The 15,026-nt window shown below is 45.1% G+C and overlaps 1 protein-coding gene across 1 annotated transcript; it reads right to left on the reverse strand.

Annotated features, from left to right (window-relative positions):
• Positions 1-2,833: 2,833 nt before the first annotated feature.
• Positions 2,834-15,026, reverse strand: LOC121446185 (oviduct-specific glycoprotein-like). Its single transcript, XM_041648671.1, has 11 exons — positions 14,978-15,026; positions 14,402-14,431; positions 13,822-14,026; positions 13,147-13,203; positions 11,617-11,782; positions 11,070-11,194; positions 9,373-9,481; positions 9,107-9,292; positions 7,721-7,837; positions 5,087-5,222; positions 2,834-4,191 (listed from the first exon to the last, which is right to left on the reverse strand). The coding sequence occupies exons 1-11, from the start codon at positions 15,000-15,002 to the stop codon at positions 3,224-3,226; spliced, it is 2,124 nt and encodes a 707-aa protein (XP_041504605.1). The 5' UTR covers positions 15,003-15,026; the 3' UTR covers positions 2,834-3,223.

The following is a 15,026-nucleotide window of genomic DNA, read 5'->3' on the forward strand; positions in this document are numbered from 1 at the left end:
AGACCTTGATATGCTAATAGGCACCACAGACATAGGTTAATGGAGGAGCCATATTGTCTCTGAGGGAATGCTGGTGTTTGTCTAAATAGCAGACTTTAGGAAATGGAATTTCTTGAGCCCTAACACCCTAATAGACAAAAATATCAGCTCTGGTAGCAGCAACTGAGGCTATCTCCAAAGACAGGCAGCAAGGGACTCCATCTGTGCCTTGCTTTGAATGTGGTAATGTTAACCTCTAGGCAAAGAACTGCCCCCATGACTAACCCACCACCCAGCCCCCACCCAAGCACTGGACACTGTTGGGTTCACCGCCCTACTCTGACTTACCAAGGGACGTCAGTTTTCCCAAGTCCTCCCTACACAGGAAAATCTCTCAGACTTTTTGAGTCTAGAGGCCAAAAGCTGATACTGCCTTGTGTGGCAGCCAAAGATGGAAGGCCTCTACTCCAAACAACACTATCAAGATCACCGTAGAGGATCGCAGGGTGGCTGTCCAGGCAGCAGGTAAGCCTGTCGTTTTAGCTGTTACAGACGTCATCTGGTTTATGCTTCCTACTCAAACTTTCCTTCTCAGATCTCGCTGGTGGTGTTGATTGTTCGCCCTGTTTTATCCGTTTAACAGCGGCCAACACCAGGTTCTCCCACAAAGGCTGCAGCGGCCAGGTCAGTCCATTTTGTAAGTAAAAGCCAGGTCTTGCTTTTTCTTTTTGTTTTTTCAATAACCACAGATTTTTTTTAATGCGCATGGTAGCTCACACTTATACCACAGCTACTTGGGAGGCAGGGAACAGAAGATTGTGTGTTTGTGACCAGCCTGAGGTCTGTAGCCTTCCCAAGTCAGCTAGAAGGCTAGAGAGTGAGGCTTCATCACAAAACCAGCAAGCAATAACAAAGCATGACCTTTGTTTTCGGTCTCAGGTTGTGGGATATTTTATTCATTTTGCTTTTTGTGGGGCTCATCACCCTACACCCAAGTTAGGTATACAATTTTGGATTTTCTAAGATAGGTAGATTATGGAGTATTTTCTTTAAATTTACCAGACACAAATGAACTGGAATTCAGTACCTTGTGAATGTAATCTTTACTTGATAATTGTTCTTATTGTATGCAGTCATACTATGTTAAAGTTAAAACTTTTCTCTTTTGTTTAGAAAGAAAAAGGGGGAAATGCTGGGGAATATTTTCAGGTTTGTGATTTTTGTTTATGTTGCATTTGTTTAACTCTGTGAAGCTGTGTCTAAAACACCCGATGGTCTAATAAAGAGACGAAAGGCCAATAGCGAGGCAAAAGCAGGTCTTGCTTTTTCTCCACCTACTAGGTCTCCTGCTGCTAAAGGCAAACCCACCGACAGGTTTACCCTGCTGGCAGGCTTCATGCTGAGAGAGAAAAACTCACAAAACAAGCTTCAGTGTAAACACAATTGAAGCTACCATGCTGTTACTCAAATGTTTACTTTCATTTAAAAGAACTTGCTTTTCAATGACTGCTCTCAACAATCAAGCCCTTATGTCTCATAGCAAATGATTAGATGTTTCCAGAAGGGGAAAAAAAAGGAAGTTTATGCAAGTTGTAAAGGTCTAAGGAAGTGATTTAAGGTATGTGAAAAACAATGAGACTTAAATAGAATACGAGGCATGACTTCAAAAGGTCAGAGTCTTAACATTAATCATTGGGGTTCTAGTAAGTTATTAATGTAGCCTTGGTAAAAACCCTGGCTACTAAAGCTTTTTTTTTATCACAGGCACAAAATTTATAAATTTCTCTTATATTCAGAATATAGTCCATTTCCCACAAAGTGTTGCCCAACTAACTCACAGCACTTAGATCTAGAGACTTCAGAATGTCACCTACAATCATTTTAAACAAACTCCCGTCTCCCACTTGGTGATGTCCTGCTTTAAATAAATTCCAACTTGCTTCCCAAGGGAAACTCTTCTCAGAATCTATGTTGTAGTAGGCGTTAAGCAACACCTAAGGAGAAAGTTCTAGAGACTGGCATGTTGCATTAAGACCATAGAGATGGGCAAGGGGGATGGCTACAGTGATAAAAAGGCTTAACACATAAGCCTGACAACCCAAGTTTGAGCGAAGAACTCCATGAAGAGCCCGCCTGTATGCATGTGGTCCATGTGTGCGCCTTCACCTAGTGCTGGAATTAGAAACAGTTTTAAGTCTGGGTTCTGAGAACAAAATCCTATTCTCTGGAAGATAGCCATTTCTCTTCATTGCTAACCCATCCTTCCAGCCCCTATAAAAAATAGTTTTAAATTAATGTTTTGTTTTCTCATCATCTTCTTGAGGAGTAAGTAAGGGAGGGTGTTTTTATAAAATAAAATAAAATTTTCCAAACAGAAAACGTCCTTGGAAATCCACTTTCTTCCTCTCCCTCACAGCTCCCTTCGAGGATCGTGGGAAACCTTTCTAGATGAGATAGATTTTTGGCTCTGGTCCCCAGTGATGTTGTGTGGGTGCTCGTGTTAGAGACGGAAACTCATCATCTACAAAGAGAAACATCTTTATAGACTAGACTCAAAGATGTTTCCAAAACCAGCAATGGAAGGAATTCACCTTGAAAGAAAGAAGCTGACAATTGGATTGTTGACAACATTTTAAGAATCTCAGCGTGAGCTGCAGAAATCACTCCGAAGTTAAAAGTACTTGCTGCTCTTGTACAGCCCAAGAATTGGGTTGGTAGTACCCATGCCAGGCTAGAACTCTGATTCCAAGAAGTCAATGCCCTCTTATGGCCTCCACAGACACCTGAATGTGTAGGGCACACACGCATAAAACATAAAAATAAAATAAATGGAGGGACCACAGGAAGGTTCTCATGCTTCCAGTTTATTCAACAGAAAGGAAATTACCCTATGGTGGCTTTGGTGTCAGCTTAGCCCCACAAAATGCTCATGGGTAGCAGCCTGAAGTGGCTTCTGTCATATCATATAGAAGAAAAAGCAAGGGTTTTCCCCTAGGATTTGCCACCAAGAGAGTTCATTGATACATAACAATGTGTCCTGAATTTTCTTTTTCTTAAGAGAGAGGAGATTTGTTCGAAGAGTTGTTGAGTTGACAAAGGAGAGTTCCCATCAGTAAGAGTGAAGCCATTTTCAAAAGAGAAAGGAGCATATCCTGGGGACAGGATGATGGAGCCAGAGGGCAGCATCCTGTCCTCCACTTCTACGTAAGGACCAGTTCACCCATCCTGGGAGTAAGTTTCCACCTCAGTAATCAAATTTCCCCCACTCTAGAGATGTATTCTGCCCATTGGGGATAACTGACATCTCTCTAGGGGGAACAGTAACCCTTTCAAGGGCCACAGCCTTCTTTCTAGATGTTCCCTCCTCAATGGGAGTCATAGTCTGAAGATAGGCAAGAGTTGTAACCATCTCTGCAGAGGTCACAGACTGATTGCCCCCTGTGGCCGTGGTCTCTCCCCCAGGGGTCACAGACTGATTACCCACTGTGGCCATGGTCTCTCCCCCAGAGGTCACAGACTGATTACCCACTGTGGCTGTGGTCTCTCCCCCAGGGGTCACAGACTGATTACCCACTGTGGCCGTGGTCTCTCCCCCAGGGGTCACAGACTGATTACCCACTGTGGCTGTGGTCTCTCCCCCAGAGGTCACAGACTGATTGCCCTCTGTGGCCGTGGTCTCTCCCCCAGGGGTCACAGACTGATTACCCACTGTGGCTGTGGTCTCTCCCCCAGAGGTCACAGACTGATTGCCCACTGTGGCCATGGTCTCTCCCCCAGGGGTCACAGATTGATTGTCTACTGTGGCCGTGATCTCTCCCCTAGAAGTCACAGACTGATTGCCCACTGTGGCCGTGGTCTCTCCCCCTGGTATCTGTGTCTGGACTATCACTGTCATCTCAGTGATGGTCTCAGACAGAAGGTCCAGTGAGGTTGTAGCATTTGCCCAAGGAGCCATGGTGTTACTTCCTAGAGCTACAGTATGTGTTGCAGGAGACATTGTTCTCCCAGGGGTCACGAATCCACCATTAGGGATTGTAGTCACATTTTCATACTTTCTGGGGCCCTCAGCAGCCATAGCCTCTCCTCCTGGCGGCAGAATCTTTACAGCATCAGTGGTCAACTCCTCTGTCACAGGCGGACTCTCAGAACCAGGTCCTGAGGAATTCACAGGCGATGTAAACCAAAATCGTGGCAAAGGAGTTGAGCTGAACTCTGGAGAAAAATTATCAGAAAAAAAAATGGTAAGATTTCCACCTCTCCTTTTCCTTTCCTTTATCAACTCCCAACAACTCCAAAGCTGAAAAATCTGACCCAAAAATCCAGCATTGAAGAATTTCAAGATTTACTTCCCAGAGGGAAAAGATAAAAATCTCACCACACTGAAGACCTGTTCCCTTACCCTGAAGTGTTATCATAGACCCAAACTGTGGGCCTTATGTGGATTTGCGGCATTTCTGGTGGCTAATTCATGGAAGGCTCTTAGGTCCCTTTGTTTATACCCTCACTTTAACCTCTCTGGGTACCTCTAGCCAGACCCATTGTTCAAGGCCTAATTTGTTGTTAGAACACCTCAAAGAGAGGCCGTCCACAGCCATATTGGAGGAGGTGTCAGAAACAAAGCTGAGGCCTGGAGACTCCAGATCACAAGTGGTAAACCTTAGATTAGAACCCGTGTAAGTGCTTGTCCTGGCTGAGCTTCAGCCCTGATCTCTAAGGGAATGCAGCTCTTACATTCGATGTCCCAACTGCCAGTGCAGCTGCTACTGTCAAAAGGTGTGTGTGTGTGTGTGTGTGTGTGTGTGTGTGTGTGTACAGCTTTTCTAGTCCCCTTGTTCAAGAAATGAGAAGAAAAACCAGGAATGAACGTTAACTAGGAAACAGTATGCTGTTAGACCATTAGCTCATTTAGTTTGTCAAAATGCCCTGCGTCTGGGACTATCTCACTTTCAGATGAGGCAAAGAAAGATCAAGGAGGTCAAATTTGGTTGACATTAAAGTTTGCTGTCTTCCTTCAACGTCACGTCAAAGAAGTTACACCCAGCAGAATAGACCCACCAGTGTCTGGTCTGCCACTTAGAACCCTGCCTTCCTGGTCCTCGTTACTTACCTGCCTGTACCAAGAGCTCATTCAATATATGGACAAGGGGAAAAGGGCCATTGCCACAGAAAGTGCCACTGACGTCATCCATATCCAGTGTCCACAGCATGGCACCCCCAAAATGTTCCTTTTTCACAAACATTGCCTGCAAAAGTAACAATCAGTTACTAACCACCCTCCAGTCTGGGTATAGGGGGAAGAACAGAAGATGAGCAAACCTGCAGAAGGCAATGAAGGAGGACGTTTATAAAAAGAATCACCTCTATTTCTCATTAGCTATGGAACCTTAAAATTTTTATATGACTCTCTTCTTCCTTGATCACCTCATTCCAGAAAAATAGTATTTCCAATATTTCCAAGACCAATATTTCCAAGAATGACTACATACTACAACATGAACGTGTTTTGAAGATACTCTATACTAAGTAAAATAATCAGATAAAAGAAAAATGATGAAATCGATATGATTTCACTTATTGTGCTAAGTATTTAAAGCAGTCGAACCCACAGAGGCAGGAAGTAGACTAGTCATTGTCAGGTGCTGTGGGGGGGGGAGGGAGGGAGTTAATGTTTATGGGTTCAGAGTTTGAATTGGGGAAGATGGAGAAGCTGTAAAGACGAACGGTAAGAGAGCCAAACGACATGTGAGCACACTTAATGGCACTGACTTGTGGGTTTCAACATGGCTAAAATGCAGGGAAGGCATGACGGTTTGTGCTTGGAATCTCAGCACTCAGCAGCAGGAAAAGCAGTTCAAATCTAGTCGTGGTTACAAGTGAGTGCCTACACGTGACCCTGTCTCAACACCCCCACCATTAAGCAATAGGTAAAATGGTAAACCTTACGTGTTATGTAGGTAGGAATACTCCTTCACTTTAGCAGGCACAGAGCCAATGTTTCCTGATGTTAGCTACTGTTTCCATGCCCCTCGCCTGCTACCATCGTCACCATCAAGCTGAACTACGAGATCATTTTATCTTTTAAAATCTTCCACATACTTAATGTTACAGTGCTGTTGAAAAGTAACCATGAAACAGATACCGTGCGCCCTTTATACAGATGGGAAGATTAAAAGGCTATCCTCCATGACTTTTAAAGCTTAGCTATAACTAAATGGCAGGGTTTGCACTCAAATTCCGAACCTGTTGTTATTTTGCTGGGTGCTTTCTGGTAGAAACAAACAAACAAGTCCCCAAAGATTCTATCCTATTTAAATATCTGTGTGACATTGCTGAGCCATGTTGCTCTTTTGTGAGATTTATTTTCCAGAAATGTAAAATACAAGAAAGGAGGTGAAGAGTGACTATTAGTTTGAAGCTCTAAGGGTTCTAGAAGCATATCCTACCTACAAGCTATACGTTTCCTTGGACCACAGAACAAACTATTCATAGTGAAACAGGAAGCCAGAACAGCATCTTGAATTGGCTCCCTACCCTAGTTCTCCTGCCTCTGTGTGTTTGCCCCTTTAAATACTTAGCATGATAAGTGGAATCATACAGACTTTATCAGTTTTCTTTTGACTGATTATTCTACTTAGCATAATAGCTTCAAAAACTCATTCACATTGTAGTATATAGGTATTCTTTCAGGCCTAAAAATATTGGCAATATTATTTATTTTTCTCGAATAAGGTGGCCAAGAAAGATAAGAGTCATATGAAATTTCTAAGATTCCATAGCTAATGAGAAGTAGAGGCTAGAGTTCAATGCAGATTATAGTCATAAATGTCCTCTCTTCATTGCCTAGTGTGAGGAGCTGGAGAGATAGTTCAACTCTTAAGACCACTTACGGCTCTTACAGAGGACCCAGGTTTGCATCCCAACACATACACAGTGGCTCATAATCATCCGTAATTCCAGTTTCAGGGAAAACAACACCCTCTCCTAACCGTCAAGAGCACTAACCATGCTAGTGGTACACACACATACAAGCAGGAAAAGCGTTCGTATCCATAAAATAAACCAGTCTAGAAAACTTTAAGGCACTGTGACAAACTGAGGCTCTCCTGGCTGTGCGTGAGGTTTGGACCACCGAGCAGGCTGGACATTGTGAAATTTGGAGCTTAGACAGAAGGGCTAAACTGCCCGGCTTCCCTCTCCACTGGCATGAACAGTCCAATCTGTTTCTGTGTCGACACTGGGGTGGTGATGAGGGAGGGGAGGGAATGGTCTTTGAGCACAGGCAAGTGGCTCTGGGAGAATGTGGAAAGATGGCTATCCACTTTAGCATAATTCGCCTGCTTCCTTTGCTAACTCGCCTGCCCTAGGCAGGAGCTAAAATATTTAAAGTAGTTATGTCTCAATAATGGCTCCAAGTTTCCAAACTGAAAGTCATACACCAAGCCACATATTCCCAGTGAAGGATTAAACTCTCACCAGTATTTTAGACTCTTCATAGAAATACCCTGCCTCACCCAAATTCTACTTTAAACCTGTGAGAAGATGTCGCTCAAAATTCACCATTTCTTCCTGCCCCCTCCTCCCTCAGGAAGCCTTTCCTCATTCCTGACACATGGATGGCTGGTGAACTATAAACCCTGTCTGCACACATGTGCACACGCGCATACGCACACAGTATACAGGAGAGTCCCATCAAAGCGAATGAGAATCTGAATGCTGGAACAGGAAAGAACAAGCGTCTCACCTTGTAACTGAAGCTGATGGTGTCATCGTAGCCAACCCACTCCTGCCCCTGGTAGGCATAGGGGACATATTGATAATCAATCCAGTGTTTCTCTGCGCTCTGGATAAAGGAACAGACCTGCCAGGAGGACACAGTAAGATCCATGAAATGCCTTGAAGAGAAGTACCAGGAGACTCAGTTGCTTCTTGTCAGGAGAAAGGATCCAGGGGAAACCTTTCCCAGGGAGAGAGCAAGCAAACTGTTCACAGAGGCCTTCCTCTACATACTGACTATGTCCCTTCTGTTACATGGCCCTTCCTCTAGTGTCCATGGTTTACACAAAAGGAAGAAAGAAAGAAAGAAAGAAAGAAAGAAAGAAAGAAAGAAAGAAAGAGAGAGAAAGAGAGAAAAAGAAAGAAAGGTAGAAAAGTGACTGACATTCACCAGAAACAAAGTAAGTCAGGGTCTGGTAAATAACACCAGCGCCACAACACTAAGACGAATAAACCTGACCAGTGACCAGGACTGCATCTCTTCTGCTGTCTTCAGAAACAAGTTTCTCTTGTGTTGTTTAGAGCTCAGAACCAGCTGCCCCATCTAGGCAGCTATCTTACTAGTGCCTCTAACGGTCTTGAAGGCAGAGTAGACTAGGTTGTTAGAACCCACCACACTCTTGAGTGCCCATTGAAATCCCAGTACTGTGCTAGAAACCGAATGTTGCAGAGACAACATTCAAGTTCTGCTGCAGAAGTTAATATCTAAGTCATTCTTTGTGAGGTTTTTGTGGTTGTTGTTGTTGGTTAAGTTGTTTGGTGGTTTGGTTGTTCAGTTGGTTGTACTTTAAAGGTTTTGTGTGCTGAAGTTTCCATAATCTATCATGCCCTCAAAAAAACATTCTTTCAACTGTGTTATCACGCACAGCCATGTTTCATAAAATTATCAGGAAAATAGTTCCAGTGATCCAATGGGGAGCAGAGCTTAGAGGCCCATGCAGCAGCTCCATCCCTCCCTAAAGGAGGGCGATAACTCTTCAACTGGCACCCTGCTGTCCTCTACTTACCCCCAAAATTCTTCTGTGCATATGTGCTTGTGTGTGTGTGTGTGTGTGTGTGTGTGTGTGTGTGTGTGTTTAAAAGGCGTGCACTTTATTTAGGCCATAGACCAATTTACCTATGTAACATTTAAGATTTTCCTTTCCATCCATATTCTCCCTGGCCTCTTACCTCTCACAAAGGCCTCCACAACCCCAAATTGAAAAAAATTTTTCAGTGAATTTCCCTTGTCTGGAAAAAAAAAAGTCTCTTTGCCCTGTCTCTAGCTCTCATGCACCATTGCTCTTGCACCAGCTCTTGCTCCAGCTTGAGGGAGGAGCCCCAACTACTAGACAGAGGTCTCTGATCTCATCACCTCATAGTAAGCCAGGAAGCCAGCCTGCTTGGTGTACTTCCCAGGAGATCCTGGTCCCGTGGAGGCAGCCTGCAATCCATTCTTAGATGCACTGAGCAGGTGAAAGGTACGTCCATAGGCGGGGAAGCCCATGAGTAGTTTCTCTGCGGGTGCCCCAAGATTTCTCCAGTAATTCATAGCATATGCCTGTGGGTGGGAAGAAGATAACCTCACCAACTGCCTGGGCTCGAGGATGAAAATCTAGATCACCTGAGGTCTTCCCTTACCGAAGATTTGGAGTCTTCAGGAAGAGAGAACAGAGGACTGTTGTGTCCTGTAAACCTTTCCCAACTTCCGTGTAAGTCATAAGACAAGACACTAATGAAATCCAGACGTCTGTGAGGAACAGAGGAGCAGATATGAATGTCAGGCTAACTAAACTACCCAGTTCAGATCATCACAGCACCATTCAACTAAATAGCTGTAAGTCAACCATCAAAGCTTTTTGCTCTCACGGACCTGCCCAGGGTCAGCAAGGCATTTTGGGATACAATGAATTGCTGGCTAGGGATAGCTGCACACCAAACTCTGTGCATCCTGAGAGGATAGGTGGAGGTGAAAAGAGCTCAGACAAGGAAGTGAGGACATGCAGGCCGGACAGAGTGCGGGCAGAGGTTTAAATAAACTGTCAGGAATCGAACCACAGTGCCGTCCCATAGGAGGAAAACAGATGTTTGCCAAAGAACCGCTGATGCCCACTCTCCCAGAATGCTTTCGTTATCATAGTGGCCGAATGTTACCTGAGTATGTATCATGCCAGAATGTAAGGGCTTATGCTGGTTGTCTAATTTAATCTGGTGAATGTCATAAATAGACTCGCCCTCTCTGTCTGTCTGTCTGCATGTCTGTCTATCTGTCTGTCTTTCAGGGTAGTGTCTTTTTTTGTTGTTGTTTTTTTGTTTTGATTTTTCGAGACAGATTTTTGGAGCCTTTCCTGACCTGGAGCTAGCTCTTGTAGACCAGGCTGGTCTCGAACTCACAGAGATCCACCTATCTCTGCCTCCGGAGTACTGGGATTAAAGGCATGTGCCACCACCGCCCAACTGGCAATGTCTTATTATATAACCCATGCTGATCTAGAACTGACTATGCAACCCACGCTAATCTCAAACTCTTGATCGTCCTTCCTCTACCTCCCTGGTGCTGTGATTACAGATGAGTATATAATATCATATCCAACCAACATTTTACAGTTTAAAGGTAAATCATTGGGAACTCATATTAACAAATATTTTGAAAGTCACCCAGATAGGTCAAGGTAGTACTCTCTCATTGTTACCTGGCAACACAATGAGCATTAATAAGCTTTCTTCCCTGTTGGGTCTCTCTTTTCCTCCCACGTGAAAACACCCTCCCTCCTGCGAATACACAGGGGCAGCATGTCCTCTTTCTCCACGTGAACCTTGGTTTCTTTCTCTTTAATACTTGACTGTTAGTCAAGAAAATGAGTTCAGAGCCAGCGTGTCTAGAAAGATTTATAACCTACCTATTTTTGTCTGCTTTTTTAACTTTTGCAAAAATATCTCCTCTAAAATGTGAGTCCGGCTGGGCATTCCTGTGTTGCTTTCCACGGCATTGCATGCTACTCACCTGCCCTCTGACACTATCGTCGATTGCATGTTATATGTCTATTCGTGTGCTCAGGGGAGGAAGAGGCCGGCCCCATGGCATTTGCCATCTATGTGTTCCAGCAATGGGCCCTGAAGAAGACTCTACCTTTGGTGATGGTGTTATAAGTCAGCAGTACAAAACCCAGTTCTGAGTTTTTGGATAAAAGCCCAGGGATGGGGAGCATATCATTCCCATCCTCACCTCATTAGCCCCTCACTCCACTCCTCAGCTTATCCCAGAACCTCACCAACATGGGGACAGCAAACAGAGGCTCAGACAGTCCTCTAGCCACTTTGGAACAACATCCACTCACCTTCCTAAAAAGCGCACATCATAAGACGTCTGTATGATGTATGGGACACCAGACACAGCAGCCGACAGCAGCAGCCTTGGGCGCTGGGTGAGCAGTGCCTCCTTCTCAAAGGCAAACTGGAGCTCCTAGGGAGGGGGGAGGGGGAGAGAGAGAGAGAGAGAGAAAGAGAGAGAGAGAGAGAGACCACATGCAGAAATTTTTTACACTCTTTAAGCCAGGCCTGGTTCAGAAAGAGAACACAGGCTATGTGAAGACAGACAGCATACCAGCATGATATTTGAGTTAACACAGACAAAGAGAGCAGGCTGGGAACAAGGCCCAGAAACTCCAGAGAGAAAGTGTCCCTTAGGCTACAGAGCTGGGGCAAGATCCAGAGGGAGACAGAAACAGCCACAGGGCAACCACTCCACAACAGTGTGACTCAGCATGTCCAGGGAATGTCTGTAGAAGAATATTCTGTTCCTTTCCTCTGCCTGCCCCAAACTTATGTTACCTAACACCCACTGACCCCAAATGAAAAGTAAAACCATTTTCTTATTGGCCTTACTTCCACTAAGAAGAGAAAATTCCACCGGTCATTCGCCGGGCTGCCTCGTAATCCAGGGTACAAGAAGAAGAGATCAAGCCCATCAAAACCATGTGTTCTCAGGAAGAATATAACTGAATCAATGAACTCCTCACGGCTGGCAATTGTGGATAGCATAGAGGTGAACCTGCAGGGAGACCAGGGTAAGGCAAAGAACACTGTCTTCAAAATCAGCGATCTCTGAGGCCCTAGAAATGTCCCCATCTCATGGCTTAAATTGTCACAAGAAGCAAAGTGCTCTCAAGAAGAATTCCCACTCTCGACCCTTTTATTCTTTGGCTTTATTTGATTTTTTTGTTTGTTTTTTTTTCCATAGCAAAACACTCAAGAGTAATTCTTGCTTATCAGAGCTGAACTTGAAGCAAATCCAGATTAACCTTGTGAAAAGTGATTATAAAATAAGTAGACCTAGAAATAAATGGACCGGGACGCCATTGTCTATCGGTCACCACTCAGCTGGGCCCCCTTGAGGGGCAAGGACACCTGGAAGAAACCTTGAAAGTTCCTTAATACTTGTGACTCTTGCTTTCTTTTCCTAATAATTTAAAATACAGCCATTTCACAAGACATCATCCATCCATACATATTTACATGCGTGCATACATGAATACATAAATACATGTGGCATCTCATTTGACTTTAGGCTCACAGCAAGTCAAAGAACCAGAGATGAGGCCTGGGGTTGGACAGAGCTAGTTGTTAAACACCTCCCACCTGGAATCCTCCATCCTACCTGGGGGTCCCAGACTGTTAGGTCTCTCTCCAAAGCTGAAAGGCAGGCTCTGCCCCCAGACCTTAGCTAGGAAGCAAGGAAACTTTCCTTCTGAGAATATGAAGGTAGTTTGTCATTTCCCTATTGTATCTTGGATGGGGTCACTAACAAAAGTGGCCACTGCATGAAGGATGCTGAAGGATGCGTGCTGTGAGTCCCTGCAATTGCACCAGCATATCCTGGGTTGCTTCTTTATCGCTAACACAGCCAGCTCCATGCACAGAGTGGGAAAGCCCAGGGCCTGTGAGGTTTGGGGGTTACTCTTCTTGTCCTATATAAAACTTTCTTCAGAAATAAAGGTGCTGCCTCCAACAAAAGTAACTCAAGATTTATTTGTGGGTGTCCCATTTTGCCTGTCACTCATTTCTGGTCCTAAGTTTCACATCTGATGCCTAAATTCCTTGGTATTTTTTCCCATGGATTTGTATCTCCAAGTGGTCTTGTGTTTTGTTTTGTTTTGTTTTGGGTATATTTTCAGATGGTACCAAGGGTCAGACACAGGGTCTTGTCTTATTGTGGTCATGTTCTCTGCCACTTGGCCGCACTCCCAGTGTTAATGTACCATATTATCCATATTGTCTGTCATGTTCCCCTGCCCCTCTTCTCATACTCGCACGCACGCGCGCGCGCGCGCACACACACACACACACACCATTATTCTCACTTCCAGCTCATCTTGCTCTACCTCCCAGAGAGAAGACAGTGGCAGGGCAGCTCACCGTGATGTGCCGAAGTTCCAGCCTCCAATGGACAGCAATGTTTTCAGGGCCCTGTTCCTGGGATGTGGGGAAGAAAGTGGGTAAGTAGGTCCTTACTCTAGGGGCAGCAGCGGTCACTGCTCTTCTTTCTTCTGGGCTTTGGGAAAACATTGGGAAACGGAGAAGGGGACATGAGAAGAATAGGAAAGGGCATGTGGAGGAGACCATAGAAGTAAAGGAAATGGAGATGAATAATCACTCCAAAGACCCTTACAGCTCTGTGCACCAAGACTACAAAGCGCCCCAAGCTCCCTCACTTCCCAATAACATTTTCAGAGAAGAGTCTAAAAATCTCTCGTCACTCATCTTCCCATTCACTGAGCAATAACAATGTGCCTTTGACTGAAATGTAACAGCAAGCACATAGGCAAGCACCCCACGCCTCTTTGAAGCACCTAACACCTCAAAGGGGGAGCCAGAGTTTACCAGGAGAAGGGAGTGTGAAGCCATCCACGGACAGGCAACACTAACTACCAAGTCATCAAGGCAAGAAGCAGCTCAGGGGGCTGGTCAACAGAGAGCTCTTAGTTAGTGCTCAGATCCCCACTTGAGAGAAAGGTAGGATTAGAAAGACCAGGGAAGCTGAATTTTCCTCTAGCTCTAAAATCTGAGACCCCAGCAGCACATCTAACATACCTCTCCTTGAGTTTGTTGAACTCTGGGTAGAGAACGTTCTCATCCTGGAGATTATTGGCAACAATCTGATTGTTGCTCATTGAGGCAAAGGCAAATATCAGGTGTGTACAAAGAAAGGGGTCCAGGTCACGGGGCAAGATGGAGGCAGGGCCTGGCCGACTGTGAGCCCAGTTGGTGAAATAACACACCAGCTTGTAGGCAGTACCTGGCAAGGACGCAAGTATTAGCAGAGAGCATGGGGCAAAGAGGGAGCTCGGCTTCCAGAGGGTAGAGAAAGCCCAGCCAAAGGGACCAGGCCACTGTAACGGTCTCCAATCCATCCACATACATCAACACCTCCTCCACATGCCCCTAAAACTCTTGCCTTCGCTGCTGGGAGAAGAGAGAAGCTCTTATCAGTCTAGATCCAGGGACCTATTGAGCCATACAAACAAGTGACCAGCATCCTGTGCTGAATTCCAATGGATTTAATAACCTCTGACAAAGGAGCCAAGTCAGGTAGAGTCCAGGAGACACTGAAGGGAGATTTCCTAGCCAGAGAATCTCCCTGGCTATGGAGGAGAGAAGGTGGTTTCCTTACCATCACTGTGTTTCATCAGAAGAACCAGCCCTGCAGGAAATGAAGAAATTCATGTACACACGCACTGTGGCATGCCCCTGCACACCCTCCGATATGCAAGTGACCCCTCCAGCTAACACCATATACACAAGCAGATGCACCAATGGTGACGCACATCAGCCACTGGTTTCCTCTCCTTACAGGTTAACAGTGGAGCTAGTCTAAGCCCCTTTCCTAGTAGCTATCACCATGTACCTACACATGCTCTGCATAGGGTCGACGGCAGAAGTCCTGCTAAAGCGCTCAGCCAGCGGTTCTCAATTCTGGCTATAGATTCAATAGTACTCATATCACAGTCCTCTTCTCAGAAATTCTGAATAAACTGGTCCAAGAGGAAGCCCAAGCAAGAAAACAACTTGGTTGGAGACCTGCTTCTCTGGCCCTTCCCCATTTAGTGCCTCTGATTCTTTGTTATGACTTATCTCATATTTGTTAATCCAGACTCTCTGAGTCCCGGACTGCTCTACTGGGCACCAGGGAAATGACAAACTGGTATCTCCTGAACTTTGTGGCATTGCTAGGATCCGCCATACTCACCAGCCAAGAGCAGCAGCCTCCCCATCTCAACTGTCTGGCAGCTACGGGG

Source organism: Microtus oregoni, unplaced genomic scaffold (assembly GCF_018167655.1).
Source record: "Microtus oregoni isolate MIOR12 unplaced genomic scaffold, Mior012 000000F_ref0000247, whole genome shotgun sequence".
NCBI lineage: Eukaryota > Metazoa > Chordata > Mammalia > Rodentia > Cricetidae > Microtus > Microtus oregoni.